The sequence below is a fragment of the Temnothorax americanus genome, unplaced genomic scaffold, assembly GCF_048541705.1.
Source record: "Temnothorax americanus isolate GAGA-0224 unplaced genomic scaffold, ASM4854170v1 Scaffold14, whole genome shotgun sequence".
In the NCBI taxonomy this organism is placed as follows: domain Eukaryota; kingdom Metazoa; phylum Arthropoda; class Insecta; order Hymenoptera; family Formicidae; genus Temnothorax; species Temnothorax americanus.
The window spans coordinates 3,456,071-3,475,754 of NW_027509275.1; the positions used below are offsets into that span (position 1 = coordinate 3,456,071).

Genomic DNA, 19,684 nt, shown 5'->3' on the forward strand with positions numbered 1-19,684 from the left:
CGCGGGGAAAATGAGCTGACACTGCTTTTCGCGACTTGTATTTAATAACCCTTTTCTGCCAACCTGGCTCTCTCCCCTCCCCACCCCCGGATTCTTCTCAACACCGAGAATAATGGAACTCGTTTTAATACTAAAATCTCTGATTAATCACTATCAATCTAAAGGCATTTTAACGAGCATAAGCGTGATAAATGACTTTCGTCAGCTTCGGTCGAAGCTGATATTTGTCAAAGATATCGGCCGGCGATTGGCAAGTATTATGATTACTTAATGTGTCTGTAATCGTTACGTAAGATGTTTCATAATTGGCAGAATAAACATATGCGCAAAGTTATTTCTTGTGAAATAGGTTCTCAAGAAAATGAAAAGCAAATTAGACCTTAGACCATAAATAATTCGTAGAATCTTGTTCCTTATTTGATTTAATTTGCAATTTAAAAGTTAGATGTCTAACTGCACATTGCACGCATTTGCAAAAATTATTTACTATTTAATTTTTGTTATAGTTAACCAGAGCCTCTTCGACCACGTACTGCTAACGCTAACGCGATACTTTAATCTAGATATAAAATTCCACACGCCAATTGTTATAATCAATATCGTTTATTCGCAAGCTTTGATTTCGCGTCGATGCGTCACTCGCCATCTATTAAGTCTCGCGAAATAAATCTATGAACATCTCCCGCCTCCCTGCGGACCCGTATATATTTCTCGAAAGGGGATACAGATAAAAGTTGTCGGAAAACAGGTAAGTTTATCGCTCCGCTGTAACGCCGTGGGTGGGGTAACGATGTAACCAAGGAAGATGCGAAAGAGATCCGCGGCAGCTGTTGGATACATCCACACACGCGTATGCGCCCCCAGCGACTTGACAATAAGGCTCGGAGCGCATTCCAATATTAGTATAGTTCACTGGCTAACTAACAGTTCGTTGAACATGACGTCAGCTGCCGCGGATATGCCTGCTCTTTCTCTTTCTCTCCCCGGTATATAGGGTAAATTTTCCGAACGCTTGGCGAGGCACAAAACCGTGAATATCGTTGCGCAAATGTGAATAATCCCCTTTCCTTCCCCTTCCGTCACACAGTGATCACCGCAAATCGAGCGAAACTTCTCGAATGAGCGTTGCACCGCATTCGTTCATCTCTCTTCGGGGACAACCGGAGCGCGTGATTTCGCACAAAGTTCGTGTTTGTCATTAGTGTACACGTGGAAGCAAATGACTATACGAATGTGCGAAATCAAAAGTGACAGTTATTTGCGGAAAGGTCTAATGACATCGAAAAATAGTGATACATGTTCTTTTTTTTCCGCGATAATGTAAATAAAAAATTGATTGAAAAAGAATAAAAAAAATAAATACTTTAAATATCTATAATATAAATTATATAATGATAATTTTTACCAAAAAAAAACACAAAAATTGTTAAGTAAACATTGCATAATTTTAAAATGTGCACATGAATTAACAATATTATTTACAATATGCACCGCGTGGAATATGAGAGAATATTTATTGTAGTTTTTGTTCGTGAAAGTAAAAGTGTTTCTACACTGAGAAAAAAAGTTGTTAACTTGACTAAATATTTTCAACTTATTTTTTAATTAAAATATTTATATATTTAAATTAAATACGACATATTTTTAAATCTAACGTGACGTAATTCTCTCAAATACTTAAATATTTTAATTAAAAAAATAATAATCAGTTAAAAATATTTAGTCATAAGTTAACAACTTTTTTTTCTCAGTTTAGATCATAAAGTCAAGAAATTCAATTAGTATAAATATGCACATCCATATTAGAGAGATCAAACGTTTAATTCAATTATACTTTGCCTCAATTGAATTACTAGCGTTAAACTTTTAAATACATGTTTGAGAAAAACATTTCTTGGTACACACCATGTATATAATGTTGACAGGCATCTCGTTCGTTCGTAAAAAAAAAAATAGCAAGCCAATAGGTTAGACCGCCGACGCGAACTGAATGTGTTACTACCTTGCCCTTCGATCCTATAAAGGTTAAACGATGCGATGCGAACACATAACGTACCCTGCATGAAGACGTAATCAGACATTTCCGATAGTTATCGTCTCGTGAGACTAGGGGCTGCATTTTCAATGAAACTAGGGGAAAAAATGTAGCCTTATAGGCTGCAGCAAAATATATTGCTTCAACAATTACGAAAAATATTAACCATTTCTGGTCATTGGGGTTGGTGGAGAGACTAAGAGTGAACTATTACATTTAATTTTAAGGCTGCTGTAACGTCAAAGAGTGTAATATACAATTTATTTACGCGTCGCCGCTCTATACCTGAAAATAAATGAGTTTCCGCGCGTATGACGACAGTCGCGATTGATAAAGCGCACTTGTAGCATTTGCCATATCTACTCCGGTTTTGGTTTGTTAATCAATAAACGGCCATATAATACAATTCAAATCTGTCCTATGGCGCGGCAACGAAAACGAGTTACATGACTACACAGTTATTGGATAACAAACCATAACCGCAGTTTTCGGCGTTTTACAGGTTCCACGTTTTACAGGTTCCACTTTACATCGATCGCACGTGTGGTCGTGTGAGAAATTCGTTTATCTCCGCGTAAACAACGAGAATAAATTATACATTATTTCCCCTTTGACGTGATAATTAAATAGCTAGCATAGATGTTAAATCGTGCATTTGAAGATTATGAGAGACACACGTAGACATATGTGCTACGAAACAGAAATTTGTACGAAGGATATAAATTTAAAATAATCTAAGATAATAGGATAATACTAACTCAAACGTATAAATCTAAATCGCGTTAAATCGCGTTTCAATTTTTTTACGTCAAATTTTTTACAAATTTTTTATCATCAAAATACTCTTTTATCCTACAAGGAATCAAAATCTAAAGGTAATCTTATCTCCTCAAAACCGTCTATTCTAATGTGTACTTATCTTTCCCATTAGCCACATTCCCAAAAGCTTTTATTATCTGCGACGAGAGCATCAGCTACTGTAATTTTTTGTTCCCTTAACAAGCTCGTTTGCATAAATCTGATGAATTTTTCGTATCATCTCTCTGCACGCAATTTGAGCGACGCGAAATATACATTTCGACTAGCGAAGCGCTCTTCGGCTTTCGGAAAAAAGGATTAGTGTTTTCGACGCTTAATACCCCTTTTTATTCTGTGGATCTTTTCGTCATCCGAAAAAGCTGCATCGATCTAAATCACGTTATCGCATGTCGAGTTTTGCGATATTTCCCAAAAGTGCGCTCACAACGATGCATAGGAACCATCTCGCGGACGAAAATGATTGCCGCCGTCATAACACAATGATGGTCTGCGATAACAAGAGAATATTCTCGTTTTTTCAATCCATTTGAGAATTAAAATCGGTTTATGCATTTAACACGCTAACATTTTACACGTCACTTTGAATCTCATAAAACACTCGTAGCAATCAAAATAAATGTCGACCACAGTGTGGTCTCTCTTACAATGTTAAATAAATTTAAGAATTAAAATTCTAAACAATAAACAAATTTTGTTTTAAGATTGTCAAGAAATAATATGTCATGAAACTGATTAAGTTTCAATTACAAAATGTAGAAGAAAGAGAGAGAGAGAAAGAGAGAGAGAATATAGCATTTGTTGCATACTAAAAAATTTACAAATCTCATCAAAATCTCTATATTAATAACAAATATAAAAACACATATCGTTCATCAACGGTCAGCGTTAAAGAAAAAAGAGCGAAAAAGAAGGTTGGATTAAAACATAGAAGGTCAATGTTTCAATATGTGCAATAGTTACTTGTAAGTTAGGATAATAGTGTATGAATAATGGAAGGATAAATGATTAAGGTTATTTGTAAACCAAGTCCACTTCTTGGCTATGTAGCTGAAGTTAACAATAAATATACACATATCGTTCATCAATCGATATCGTCACAATGCGTGCTGGACAGAAGCATTATAAAATTCTTTTGCCGAGATGTCTTCGACAAAATGCTCGCTAAAGAACTATGGCGTCAAGCCGGGCTTAGCACAGCAGATTAAAAACTGCAGGACTGTAAGTTATTTCTTGACAAACAAGTCGCGCAACGCGCGTGTCCACTCACAGCCCTTCCCAGCTTATCCGTATAAAGCTTCGGACGGGAGTTCTTTTTTTTTAATGCTGCAAATACGCTCTTTAATGGAGTGCGAGAACGAGAGCGTTTAGATCCTCGCCAGTCCGCTGAAACATCTCTCGGTCCCGGCTCCTCCTTCTTCGCGGGAGTTAATTACGCCAAAGTAAAACGTCCTACCCGCGTTTCTTTTATCTGTCAAAGCCGCGGCGGTTATACTTTTCCCGTGGAGACATCCCGAGCGTGCAGCTGCAGCCGCAGCTACGGCTGCTGAATCGCGGTGCATCTAGCACGCGCGTCTCCGTCGTTCTCGTCCAGCTGCGTCTGAATTGTACACAACCACCTTCGAGAGCTGTGTATTTGCAAATACGTAATGCGAAACATAATGGACGTGAAAGGGAAGAAATTTGTTCTCGACATTTGTAGAATTACTATCCTGTCGAACGTTTGTGTCGATTTAGGGCGGTGAATAGATAAAATAAAAGTACGAATTACGTGGTCCCGATCGTTTCTAGAAGTTGACTCGCTCTCTAATTTAAGCAAAGTCTATTGTAGTTTCCCCCAAGAAGTAAATTTAATTAGTACGCACGTCTAGGCTGCGTTATGTATAGCCTTCAGAGACTTGAGGTCTGTTTTCTATTGCTGAACTGGTTGCCCTAGTTCAGAGTTTATCTTTTTTACCCACATTGGAAAGAAAAAGATAAACTCTGAACTAGAACAGCCATGGGGCAGCCAGTTCAACGATAGAAAACAAACCCTTGGACTTACTTCCTCCATTTATTAAACTATCGTTTCTCAGAAATCCAACTGGATGGAGGATAAATATCCTCATAATTAATAATCTTTTTTTATTTTACCTGCGAACGACTCTACTATTTTACTATTTAATATTATTATTTAGTAAAAATTAATTTGTGTAGTGTTCCTGATATCTGTAATTTTATTACTATTTACAAAAATACAACACTATTTTGTATAAACAACAGTAGCGCGATTTCTTTCCTATTATGCGCGAAAAATTGAATGGAACATTGGTTGCCTGGATAAAATAAGAGACATGAAACACCCCGGTACGCAAAACGGCACGATGTAATATCCACGAATATAGTGCACGGTAGCTTGAGCTTCTATCCACTTCCCTTAAACACGCTTAAACCGGCGGCGGTCGAGCACGTTTACGTATATAATGCACGAATGTAACATTGCGTTACGAATACATGAGTTCCTCCCGCGCTACAGAGAAAATCGCGCGAATCTGACAAAATTTTGATTACTTTCGAGTTTCGCGATTATACTAAAGTTTCATCAAGCCGCCAAAAAAGAGATTGCGCTTGTAATCTACTTAGACTTTTTTAGTCCAAAAGTTAATCTCATTCTCATTGCCATTTTCTTCTTCATGGCATTTTTAAGAACCGACTCTCCGCAGAGCAGAACGATTCACTTTAGAAGTTGCATTTCTTATTGAACAGCAATTCGGGGACGCTAAACGTTTCAAGTTTTAACATGCAGTTTTACGAACGGTGCAGTTTGATTCTATCTCTTCTCGTTATTTGAAGATATAACGGGCAAAATTCGAAGATTACGCAATACGTAAAAATATAAAACGTGCGATATATGTATATGATATATGTATATGATTCTTTTGCAAGATACTTGATATTTTTTTTCGCGTCGCCGATCTCGAGATGTTTCTTCTCTTTCGCTGGCTACCTTCGACTGACCCTCGCATATGTCACGGTCAAGACATTTGGCCGACAGCCTCGCATTGTCCTGGGAGCGCGAGAACTCGATACGAGATACGATCCCGAGAAGCCGAAGAGCCGAGAGTGGCGATGGGCTCGGCGAACTCGGACAATTTTCGCGTAAATGCGCGCACGATCGATCCACATGCCCGTATAACACGTCTAGGAACGCACGACTGATTTCGTCTATTCCGAGTTTACCGAACTTGATTGCCGCCATTCAGGCCCGTCGTCGGGATTAATGGCGACCAACCCGAATTTGCCCTTTGCAATGCCAATTACCGGGACCATTATTAAAGTGTTGGAAGCGCGACAAGCGGCCGCGATCTCAATTTACTTAACAACTTCGCAATCCACGTCGTTCAACGACGCGCGCATTTCGTAGAAGTTACAGCGCATCGGACTCCGTTTCTTGAAGGAATTTTATATGCAAGAGTTTTGTTAGCCGCAAGGAATTTAAAGCCGACGAAAAAATATTTGCGGTATGTGTATCGAGCGAATTCCCGCCCAAAAAAGTTCCGCGCTCAACGAGAAAAATTAAATAATATTAGAAATTAAGTAACGAGTAATTACAACTGAGTAAAAATAAGTAATATATATGATAATATATAGTCGAGGAATAATCACTCACCCAAACAGCGATGAGCAGCACTCGCTTCTCTCTCTCTCGACTGAAACAAATTAAATATAAGAAATTAAGTAACGAGTATAATTAGAACTGAGCAATATAAGTAATAATCAAGAAATAATTACTCACCCAAACACACCGATGAGCGGCACTCGCCTCTCTCGACTGATCCACGGCGATTCCCTCGACGCTCCTCGTCGTTCCTCAATGCGCCGGCGACATACACTCATCGTATACCCGCGAATAATAACCACGCTGGAAATAACACGACGTGCGTTACAAATCCCGCACATCAACTCTACACGCCGAAGGACGATCGACGTCGAATCGTGCGACCGAATGAATGGATTGACCAGCGCGTTCGCGCCTAGATTTACTTAGCGCTCCGAACTTGTCGCGCCCGACGCGAATTCAAGAAGGAACGCGCCAATATGGCGGCCGATCGTCCGTCCCGCGAATATAGAGAAGGAGCGCGCCCAACGCCCAACATGGCGGCCGGTCGTCTCGCGAATATCGCCACCGCCACAGTACGCGCGAGCGCGATCCCGACTAACCTGTCATGGCGGCGCGGCGGCGCGGCGGCGCGGCGATCCCTCGACGGCCTCGACGCTCCGGTGCTCCACTCGACGCTCCTCGATCGCCCTGACGGCCCTGACCCTAACGTTTCCCGGCGTCCTGAAAATCGAGACGATTATATCGGACGAACTCTCGACAAGTGGACGAAGCTAGAAGACGAACGGGAACGGAGTGCGGAGTGGTAACCGCCGATCACGTATAGGTACCGAAAGACGCGATCAATCGCAGTCGCGCGGGCTGATTGATACGTCAAAACGATCGCCGGCCACTTACCTCGGTACTTCTAATCCTCGTTCGTACGCGAGACTCACTCGAAACGGACAAAGAGAAACGCAAAAACGCGAAGCAATCGCGCCACCCTGCTACGTACCGACGCCGCGACGCCGGACGCCGGACACACCGGCCGCTTCACTCTTTACTCCACTCGCGAGAATTGGAAAGCCAATCGCCAATCGTGTGACAGCGGCTAACTTCGCGACGCGGCAATCAGGTTCTTTCCTAACGGCGCGAAGTATTGACACGCGAATAAAATATTATATAGAACGAATATCTCTATTATATTATTACGTTAAAATATTTAGAGAGAGATGAGTTATTTCAATCGTTATTATAGGGCCTCTAGTTTTTTACAGTGGCACGCAACGTAGTTTGAGCCTAAAATTCGAAATAAAAATTGAGATTTTCATATAATATAATATACAGTATATTGAATTAAAAAAAATAATTTTATTGAAAATCTTATTGAGTCTTTCCCTCTAACATTGCAAGTGTTATCCCTTTGATACGACATTTTATTACAAGAATAATTTTTGCATATTTATTAAAAGTTTAAAATAAAATAATTTAATAAAACATTATAAAAACGATACATTGTAAGTATTTTTATTTTTTATATAAAATATACATGTTATATAAACATGTAAGATATTTTTTAAAAATTTATCCTATTTTATACAACATTTGAAGCGTAAATCTAAACCGATAATATTATAACGAGTAATATTACACGATAAATGTTTAGAATTTTAAAAATCCGATTGAATATAATTGTCAAATTAAGGGGCTATCTGTTATTCTTTCTATCCCCTTCTAAAAAATGTATATTTTCTTATTTTCACGTAATAATTCCTCATCCATTACGAGCAGAATAGCATTATTGTCGTTAATGCAGCTATATATACTCACGATGGTACATGTTTTTGTTACAGGGAATCTGTTCGTGATAGCGGCTATCCTATTAGAGCGAAACTTGCAATCCGTAGCAAATTATTTAATTGTCAGTTTAGCTGTCGCGGATCTTATGGTCGCCTGCCTCGTTATGCCTCTCGGAGCTGTTTATGAGGTACGTAACTTATCATTGTATTAAGACTGTGAATTATTATCGTGCAACCTACCAACGTCGCAACGAGCTACATCAGATATTTGACGAGAAAACGTCCACAATCGTAAAGTTTTTCACGTTTGGAATGCGATAAAACGGAATGCGTTCTGTTAATAACCATCGTTTTCATTGCAGGAATGTCTATCCCAGAAATCTCGAAATACGGACATTTTGCACCGGCGTCTCTATAAAATTACACTAAAACTGTAATAAAATATTAAATTAACTTGTAAAATGAGCGAGCCGACATAGTGTTACCTTTAACATTAGATTAAACAATTAGCTATATCGTCGGTAAAATACGTTTTATAGCACGTGTATTGAAGGACACGCGTGAATTTTACTGCATTTTACAGAGTGAACTGGCGAAATAAAAACTTTGCGAGTTTTTTAGTAGAACAGTCAAGCTGCTAGCCATTCCTTTCACGTATAGAAGTGTATCATTCTCTTTCCGCGCATTACACTCTCTCATTGTTAAACATTAACCTATGGCCCGTTGCAGCCATTCACAAGTTTATAACCGTCCGTATAAGAAACCGCGCGTATCCCACGCGTATATTCACGCTCGTTTCTTCCGCGTTTCTTTACGACACCTCGACATTGTACTTGGGAAAGAATCCGTGCGAGAGAGAGAGAGGAAACGAGCGCGCACGCATTCTTCGAGGATTCAGCACTTAAACGTGGAATTCTTTTAACTTTGAAAGTTTGTTAATTGCGTCTTACGTTCTCACCGTGATGCAAAATATCCTGAGAAAATGCGGTGCATCAACTGCAGCAATTTGTTCGAGTTTCACAAATTTTCGCGGAGAATATTTCAGTAATGAAGAGAATTACAGAAAATACGAATGTACGAAGAAAAATTCAACGATAATTTATTAACACGCGAGACTTCGATTCGCGAAAGTTATGCGATAAAATTCGACTCTACGTGCAGTAATTACGACGAGATAATTTGCAGTAACGTTCACTTTGTCATATGTGACAACACGTCGCGTAATTAAACGCTTAATATTATATGTGTCGTGATTTCGAGGAAATACACGTGAAATTTTAATGCGCGTATTTTATTAAAATTTTATCTGCCATAATCTCAAAAAAGACTTTAATGTCACGACCGCGATCTTTACGAGCTATAAAGTGCAGCTTTTCTACGCGGAGATATCTCTTTCGGTATGCCCAGCGCAAACGCAAACAATGAGGAGAACGTTGTTACACATATACATATTCAACAATTAACGTGCGAGTATACTGAGATAACAAGCGATATAGCGTATGTACATACGAATGATTAGCTTTCGATTCAGCCGTAGAGGAGCTCCGCCACGCTACGCCGCGCGCCGCCTGCATTTATACTTAATAAACGGTAGTAAAGTAAATAAGCAGAAACGGCAACATAATAGGAATAACATAAGCGTTAATTACCGGGGCGCTTCGCGAGCTATATTTAATTAACAAGGATATTTCAGCGCAGATTACCGTGAGATAATACGTCCGAGCGCGGCCATCCTGCCGTATATCTTTAAATGCGATCCGTGCTTTTTAAGCGCGTCTCGCGTATTTGAAATACAGCAGAATTGATAAGCGTCAAGATTATATGCAGAAATTCGCGCTGATGATACGGATTTTACTACGATCGCGATCCACGTGAAAATATTTCCTTGCGCTCGCTCTTTCATTTCAGAATATATCCATTTAGCTTCATTACACGCAATAGCGGCCTTCTCGTCTAGCATGGAATCTTTCCGATATATATCCTTATATTTAGATCTCTCCTTTTCCTAACGCAGCTTCTCGCATTTTATCATATACCTTGTCTCCTGTACGCGCGCTTCCGTATAACTCTCAGCATTTTTTCCCTCTTCCCTTTTTCCTCGTTCTACTTTTCTCTCATATTAAATTTCCACACTCCGGCTACATTTTACGACACGCACCTGCGATTCATCCGTCTCGCTTTTCACAGACGTCTGCAGCGTAAAATAACTTTCTCTCTTCTCCCATCTCGTGTTCTTTAAGTCTGCTTCTTCATTGACGTATATCGATATCCTTTCCGCGTTATCGTTAATGTGGCGCAATTCTATTTCATCCACCGTTCAGGCAACGGCAGACGCGCGTTAGCGATTTTTACCGCCGTATACTAGATCAACGGGACGCGCGCATCGCGCATCCATCCTCTTAACACGGACACATAGAAATTTATACGTCTGCCGTTTAATTCGAACATTTGATGGATGTCCGCTTTACAACCGCCTCTTTCGCCCGGCGTTTATCGGCGGACGCCCAGAAACGTGCACGCGAACGGCTTCATTAACTGCGCGTGTACACGCGACGCTTGATTAAACCCTTCGGAGACTTTAGAAGATGCTCGATACGAGAAGAATTGTTAAGAAGGGCTTTCGCGCTTTGTGCGCCATTATTGTCATAGTAATCGACTAATGCAAAGGTAATTTCTCTGCCATTTTAATGAATTGCATCAATTGCGATCTATCCCAAAAGTTTCCGAACTCAACTTGCGTGAGAAGTTTAATATGGATATGTGTATGACACAGAAATGTCTTGCGTACCATTAATAATTTCACATATGATAGATCGTAGCGCACGGCCCCTTGTCGCGAGAATCTCGAGCGTTCCTCGACGTTAAAACTGCTTCTCCATCAACTTCCGTATGCTACTTTTGAGAGGTATTTATATTTCTGGAAGATGGATGCGACTCATCAACTTCCGGAATGTTCTAATCTCAAAGTATAAAGCAACAGATGTCTATGGGCGTAGGGGCCGCCGCGCTGTGCTGAAAGGAGGACAAGGGACGATTGGCTTTCGAAGATAGATTCCAATACCACGAATGGACTTTTAAGCAGGCATGCATCAGTTCCCTTCTCCGCTCTCTCGCCAGCTCTTCTATCACTCTTACCGCCACCCTTCCTGTGCTCTCCGTTGTCCTTCCGTCCACCATGGCTCGGCTGGGATGTTTTCCCTTTCGACCCTCAATCCGTATTTTCTCGTGCACCCTACTACGTGGAAAACTGTCGCCCGAAACTATGTGCAATCCTTAACATACTAATCAACACCCCGAACGCATACTCAGGGCAAATAAAAATAAATTCTATTTACCCGACGAGATTTGATTCGTTATACGTGATGCACATAAAAACTGGCAAAAATTGTTTTTTGCATATAAAAATATCGTGAAAATATCGTGATGGAGATGACCAAATTAAATAGTTTTAAGAAAATTTACCGTGAAGAAAAATTAAATGTGCGATAGGTGTACACTGACGAAAAAGCAAAATTAAATTTGAATGTAGATTCTTTATTATTAAAGACAGATTTTGATTAATTTTTATTACGTAACAATTTATCAATTATGGTGTTGTATCCTTAGTTTTAGAAAATGTTCTTATATCACTTTTATGGCCGCGGTAATAAGCAAAAAGGAACAATGGCCAATTGGCTTCCGAGACAGTGAGGGACTTGCGATTCCCGTGGCCGCATCGATTTCTCGCTTGTGAGCTCGCACGACGCGCTAAGCTCACGCTTTTTGATAGATAATTCTGTTTATTACAGATAAACTCGGCGTGGTCACTCGGTCCGGAGCTCTGCGACATGTGGACCAGCAGCGACGTTCTGTGCTGCACAGCTTCGATATTGCATCTGGTGGCTATCGCGGTCGACAGATATTGGGCAGTCACCGATATCAATTATATACAGGTTAATTAACGCTCTTGCGGTTATCGAGAGGAAGTCGGAAATTGTTCAGGATACGATGCGAACGATACGGTCTTCGTTATCCGCTGCCGTTGACACTGCCACTCACCACGCCACGCCACGAGATAGGGAAGCGCCGCGTGGGAGTTGACGCGATCGAGATCGCAACACGGACGGAACTACATATCATCTCGCAGATCTCTTTGAATACCCATCAGAAGATCACTGTGACGCATCGAAATGCAATTTTATCAATTCGGCAAAATGACGTACATAGAATATGAATAGGATCTGCATGGCGCGCGAAAACGTGCATTACAGCTTTGCACCATGTAGCTGGAAAATTTCTCCACCACTCATTAATTCTTCCTTCCTACAAATTTATACGCATTTTGTATTTACCGGGAAAGATTTAATCTTTTTCTCTTTTTTGGAATCTTCCTGCATTTTTAACATGCTTTCAATTTGAAACTCGAATAAACATATCGTTCGTTTTATCATTTTACACTATCAAAAGTGTAATAAAAGTCCGATTCTTTTTCGGTATTCAAGTCTGCGAGACAGATATTTCAGTAAACTCGGATCTATACACATATACTACGGAATAGGGTCATGAAATCGTTCATAAATTTTCGTCGAAAATTGGGCGAAGGCAAATTCAGCTTTCGTGCGCGCACGTTGATGTAACGAGAATTATATAGGGAACACTACTCATGAAGTATGAAAAAGGATAAGGCCATAAAGTGAAACGACCAGGACTTCCATAAATATATTTGATCAGTGTGAGATGAATATGTTACGTAATATCCTCGGCGTATACCCTCTCTCCCCTATGAATGGCTCAAAGTTAGTTCGGAATTAGCTTAAAACTCGATAAACTGCGTAGCGATCATCCCGATCAAATTTAACGGCTAACTTGCATTTGCCAACTGATGAAAAGAGGCGTATATCGATTCTCTCAACTGACAAGTTGAGTCAATTATCTTAACAAATAATGCATGCGAGGAATTGGCTTGAGTCGTGTAACCGCCAAGAAGATACGCAGATAAAACAGGCGCCGCGCCGCAATTTTCTCAAACGAGCGGAATAATACGTGTGCTCTCTTTTTTCTTTCCGTCTAAAAAAAAAAACTAGGTTTACGAGCAAATCTAATTAAAAGTTTAATTTACTAGTACAAGACAGTGTTCTTAGTAGTGTACCAGGTTTTGCGGGAAGTATAAAATTTATCGGGCCAGTAAAGAGTGTTTTATATTCTAATAACGGTCTATTCTAATTTAGAGTTCTACAAAATATATTCTAACAATGGTAAAAATGTATAATGGCATAATATTTATAGCTTACATTACTAACTTTGCACGAAAAATATATAGAAATTGTATCATAAATATTTAAGCGACATATAAGACATTAATTGAAACGTAGAAAAGAGTACGCAGAAAACGTTAGTTATTTAGTTAGTTTTACAACAATGAAATGACGGAATCATTAACGCGGCACTTCTATTTTAAGGCAAGGAATCCGAGAAGAATCGGCACAATGATCGTCACCGTGTGGGTGGTATCCTTAGGAATCTCATTAGCGCCTCAGCTCGGGTGGAAGGATCCTGATTATTTGGTCCGCATAGCCCAAGGGACGTGTCTCGTGTCGCAAGATCCTTCATATCAGGTGAGTGCTTCCGGAGAATTGCGAGCGGATCCGAAATACTTGATTAATATTCGCAACTGGGAATTGCACTCGTGTATTTGGCGGAAAGTGTTAACACTTCGAGAAACGTTATGCGGAATTTTACTCCTAGTTTACGTCATAGACAGACTTTTGCCTTTCAGAAATTAGTTAATTAATAGAGATATCAAAATATGATTATCTTAATGGGGATAAATTTACATTTTCTCTGTTCTCTCGCAAAATAAACGTTACTTTTAGATCTAAATTCCAATAATTTTTAATGTAGAAGTGTATGATGTATGACGAGAGAGGAACATAATATATTATTTTAAAAAATATATATATGTACATTGTCTTACAGATCTTCGCAACTTGCGCAACGTTTTATCTTCCACTACTAATTATTTTATTCCTGTATTGGAGGATATTCCAAGCGGCGCGAAAGAGGATCAGGAAGAGGCCCGGCACCATTCTTCAGCCGCCGCGTGAACGAAGGGGCATCCTCAGGCTTGTCACGAGAAGGTTGTTGCCTTTTTGCTCCCTTCCTGGTTTCTCTTGTCAAAATGTCGGAATCCCTACCTAAATCTGAAACGTGTAATCGAACATGTCGCCTTTCGTAGTTGCAATAAACTTGAAGAGCTTGGGGAGTAACAACGCGCTAAGCCACGTAGAATAAATCTCACAGCCGAGCTTTGAGAAATGAGCGTAAATCCTTCACAAGATTTAGTCCGCTCTTGCCAAGAACATATTCTTTATAGGGTTCATAATTTAACTTGTAAATAAATATTTTTATAGCACCCAGTATTTTATCTCAAGTGGCTTAGCATGCTCTAAGCACTTTTATCTCAATGACCAGTGCAGGCCACAAGAATAAAAGGTATGAGTTTACCTGTTGATCGTTCTGTCGTAAAAAGAACATTATTACTGCTTAATAGTTAGCATATTTTTTGAGATCTATCGTCTTTAAAATGAATTATGTTTGATATTATAAGCATTAATTTGTTTAATAAATTATTCTTCATTAAATTACTATTAATATTATGTAACTATTTGCTTAACATTGCTCCAAAACAACGCTGTTGTATATATATATATATATATATATATATATATATATATATAATTACTTATTTATTTTCAAACAAGTATGCATAATCTTGCATTTTCTTGCTATTTTTTTACGTTTCTATTGAACAGAAAATAATTTCTTTATTTGTTTATCTTGCTTCAAAATTCATCAAAAATACGCATAAACTCACAGACTAACTCACGTACTATTTTTTCTCTTCTCATGTATCAGTGTTGATAATTATTAATATAATAATTAATTCTAACTTTCCCATATTCTGTATAGCTAACCGTAAAAATTAATATATCTTCTGCAGCTATCCGAGAAATATCATATTTCAGTATTTATCAAGAAAAGAATATACAAGTATATTATATAGCCATCCTTCCATCGCTTCTTCACGATCTCTTCTGTCGACGGCCTTTCATAAAGATTCTTAATATCGCCGACCCCGCGTCGTGTTTCAGCCACCGTCATTATTCGCGCGATAACGAGCTGAGAACGGATGAGCTTCTCTCTTTCTCTCTCCCTCTCTCACGGGCCACGGCTAGCATAATTATGATTTATCTGATTGTGTAGGCCCCGCGAGGAGTCGACGGCATTTACCATCACGAGAACCACGCCGGACCACTCGTCCATCTCGCCGGAGAAATCGTCGTCGTACAACGGCGCGAATGCCACACCGTCAACGACGGTAACGCCGACGGCGGTTTCGACGACGACAACGACCACCACCACGACGACGTTGACGAATCCGACCAGCACGAGCCAGCAGCAGCCGGTGGTCAAGTGTACGAAGCGCACACGCGAGACGATCGAGTCGAAGCGCGAGCGTAAGGCGGCGAAGACCCTGGCGATCATCACGGGTGCCTTCGTCGCCTGCTGGCTACCGTTCTTCTTCGCCGCGCTGCTGCAAGCCACATGCCAAACCTGCCAGCCACCAGAAATCGTGTCCAGTGTATTCCTGTGGCTCGGCTACTTCAACAGCACCCTCAACCCCGTTATTTATACTGTGTTCTCGCCGGAATTTCGGCAGGCATTCAAAAGGATGCTGTGCGGTGGTACGCGGGGACTTCGCTGACAGTGGATTTAATTCCTTTGCTCCGTGCGCGCGGCCGGATGAAGAGGATACGTGAAACTCTTGTACATATATGCAATATATACATATATATTGCAACCGCTTGCTACCCAGCGTTTTCCTCGGTGTTGTGTAATATATCTGGATGCCCAACTCTGAATATTGTTACATTTAAGTGGATTCACTTGCGCGGTTACTTGCGATTTTAGGTGCGAGAGTGAGAGAAATCAACAATTAATATTACATTTATTTTTAAATACTTTCTCAAATAATTCTCAAAAAAGTTGAGGATGTCTCATTTTCTAGTGCAATTATTATCTCCGTCTTGTTAATATATCCTCTGTTTTTATTAATGATGTAATATCTTCATCAATTTTAGGATATATTGTTCAAATCGTCTATCCTTGTACCAAGATCGATTCTGCCAGCATTAAGACACGACGGACAGTGTCCAACACAATATTGCTTCTTCCCTTTGCAGCTGTTCCAGAGAATCAAGCCGCGCGCCGTTATTCTCGTAGATACTGTTAATGAGCATGACTCGTTCTCATAAACAAAGCCAACCGAAATTCCACTCGCGATTGACGTTAATTACAGTTAACTATCTTAGAATATTTTTGCGAAACACTTCCCTAAATCGTCCGAAAAATCAAACGAACGACAATGGTGCGACATTACATTACTCGCGATTTTTTTTAAGCGGGCGAAAATATTTTATCGCACTAAACGGATATCGCTATTTATGAATTTAATTCGCCAGAATCGAAATTGGAGCACATTTTAACGCGTAAACTGGACGACACGCTTAGTGAGAAGAACTCTTGTCGCTCAAGAAATATAAATTTAAGCTATGATTATACATTTTTTTATTATACTTATTATAATGTAAAGATGTGGATAAGCGAAGAGCCATATGAGTATCTAAGTAATATAGATGCTTGAAATTTACAATCTCTAATATTTTATTTAAACAAGGGAAATGTGGACGAAAACGTCGATGGCTCTGTTAAAAGTTTCGGTTTAGCACCCGTAGCATTTAACCATAATGTACGCACATAGTTGACATAATCGAAGTGAACGAAACACGTCTCGTGTTTTGTCGTCCAGTGATAATTCCTTGAGATGTGCTCTGATAATGCGAAAAGAAAATCGCGAGAGATACTCTTGCTGAATCATAATTGTACAGTATTGTGTATAAGCGCGCAATAATGCTTAGCGATCATACTTCCGAGCATTACTGTTAAAATATAGCTATGTATAAAAATTTTCAATCTTGGCTTGTCTCCCAAGTACATACGTAATGACAAGTCTGAATGTACATTAATTGAAACCGCGACGAAACGAATACATTACGAATAGGTGATGCGGCAGGATGGATTCGCGCCGATATGTCGCGATCGTGTATAAAAATCTCACGTTTAAATAAGAACGCAACCTCAAGCTCGACTCATGATGCTAGATACATCTTACGCTTTACACTTGGAAGTTAGATTCGGAAGTTAGAATACTCTTTGGGAAATTTCTCAAGTGCAAAAGATTACTCGCCGCCTTACGAAGGTTTGCTTGCGCAACTTTTATCGTACAGAGTTTTTTAATAAAGAAACTAAATAAGATATCCCACACAAGCAACAGAATTGAATAGAAAGGTCGCAATATTATCTTTAACGATGTCAGATTTATTTTCACGAATTACGCGTAATATAAAATATATAGATATAATAACCACACACACACACACACACACATTAACGAGGAACGATTGAATAAATATAATAAGCGTAAGTACGAAGGAGAGGAGAACGTCGCAGTAAAATATTGCAATTTAAGCTTACATCGTGGATGCAATGTTAGAATCAAAAAATGATTTCACATTAATTATCCCTGTCTAAATTATATGATATTACATATTTGAAAATGTAACTTTAGCCTTGCCATTCAATTCTGCGTCTTATAACCGAAACGTAAGCCTTTGAATTTACGTAATAGTGTAGGGTACGTAACACATCCAATACTATAATATTACTACATAATATGGCGGATGATGTTTAATTTACAGAGCAACGACTGATCGAGATTGCGTACGCATATGAAATGAATAGGAATTGAAAAGCGACACACACTTTTCGTTTGTAATGTCTATACTTCAAAATGCCGAAAGTGCACATGCGTTCATTTCGTTTCTACGTCAACTTACGAGCCACTAGACGCTCGCTACTTAGGAGTAAACATAGTTCTAGACTAATTATAATCTAATGTATTAGGCAGATTGTGATAAACGGCGACAATAGCTTTCTCGTCGTCAGAAATGACAAGATTTTATTTCATCCAATTTCCAAATAATATGAAATGGACGCTTTCTCGCTTAGGGAAATTATAATAAATAAGAATACAAAAGACATATTTAAATTTACTTTTTAATCTTTTTATTCGTATATAACATTTACTGAACGTAAATATAGAATTAAAAAAAGAAAAAATTATTAATTAATAGATGTCCTTTCTTTTATCAACTCAAACTGCTTAAAATTGAAATTTGTTAAATTCTTCTCATTTCTGACGACCATTGTTGCTGAAATGACGGCAATATCGGATACGCTTGCGCTATCTAATTATTATGTCACTGGTCGTCGTTTTACTCACACGACATGACTAATAAAATTATAACGTTTTCTTCACGTTCATTTTTTATGTAAGTCTCCATCAAGTAAGGCGGAAGAGTAAGACGTTGTCTGCCGAACATTTTTAGCAATTTCTAGGGGAGATTGGAAAGTCATCGTGGCATTGCGATAGCTCAAAAAACAAGAAAATATTATTTTATGATTATATTATTATTATTATTATTTAGGATTAAATTTACCGCGAAAGATTATAAAAGAGTAAATTTTTGTCAGGCAAGCGTTTGATTTTGCAGATCTAAATACTAATAGTTAAAAGACAGAAAACTCTGATAAGGGATCAATAGCGCTGCTCGGTGTACCAAACAAACAATGTTTGATGTGGTTAACACTCATTAATAACGTTCTGTCAAAGTGTCACAACAAAATTGATCGGGAGCAATTTGCGTTTGTGAAATGCGAAATAAGCTTTGGCGATATACATACGCGGTAAAATGTTCAGTGGATAACGGGATACCGGGTAGATCATGTACGCTTGTAAATCAACAAACAATCGTATCATCGATCGTTTGTCTTCTCGCAAATATTGCCTCGTGCAGGAGATACAGGAAGACGTTAATGAAATTACGAAGCACGTTTAGACGAGAGAGCGTTTGCGGCGAAGCATCGAGATGAGGTGGATGGTAAACGGAAAGATAAATATTATCCAGCGAATTAAGTCTATAAGACCACGTAATCATCCAGACGATAACTTGTTGATATAAATGCCAGGTATGTTCATTTGAAGTATTATGGAAGCATCGAGCAAAGTGAATAAGAGAGAAAAGAAAGGAAGTGAGAGAAAACAGAGCAATAAAAAAGAATGAGAGATGGGAAGAGTGCGCGGATGACACCATGTATTTACAACGATGCTGTGTATTTGTCTTTGCAATCATAAACTGAAATAAATCACGGAAAAGTTTGGAGAAACTTGCTTGAATGGCTTCTCGCTGTGTTTGCAATATCAGCGATATCGAGTTTCCCGCAATTCCATTACGGATTGTCGCAAAAGTAATTTCGTTTCTCACTTTTTTCTCATTCCATTATTCCCATTTATTCGAC

At 39.1% G+C, this 19,684-nt stretch overlaps 1 protein-coding gene and 1 long non-coding RNA gene across 7 annotated transcripts in view; one reads left to right on the top strand and one right to left on the bottom strand.

Moving 5' to 3' along the window:
• Window positions 1-6,975, bottom strand: part of LOC143894544 (uncharacterized) — a 31,371-nt gene extending 24,396 nt beyond the window's left edge. The window contains exons 1-2 of the long non-coding RNA XR_013256126.1: window positions 6,627-6,975; window positions 6,501-6,540 (exon numbers count right to left, since the gene is read on the bottom strand). This is a non-coding gene — a long non-coding RNA (uncharacterized LOC143894544). The remainder of the gene's footprint in view (window positions 1-6,500; window positions 6,541-6,626) is intronic.
• Window positions 1-19,556, top strand: part of 5-ht1 (serotonin receptor) — a 103,851-nt gene extending 84,295 nt beyond the window's left edge. For all 6 annotated transcript variants that reach the window (XM_077400891.1, XM_077400887.1, XM_077400892.1 and 3 more), the window contains 5 exons: window positions 8,282-8,415; window positions 12,016-12,159; window positions 13,666-13,821; window positions 14,183-14,343; window positions 15,470-19,556. In XM_077400891.1, coding sequence (XP_077257017.1) covers window positions 8,282-8,415; window positions 12,016-12,159; window positions 13,666-13,821; window positions 14,183-14,343; window positions 15,470-15,971 — 1,097 coding nt within the window. In that variant the 3' untranslated portion in view covers window positions 15,972-19,556. The remainder of the gene's footprint in view (window positions 1-8,281; window positions 8,416-12,015; window positions 12,160-13,665; window positions 13,822-14,182; window positions 14,344-15,469) is intronic.
• The last annotated feature ends 128 nt before the right edge of the window (window positions 19,557-19,684 follow it).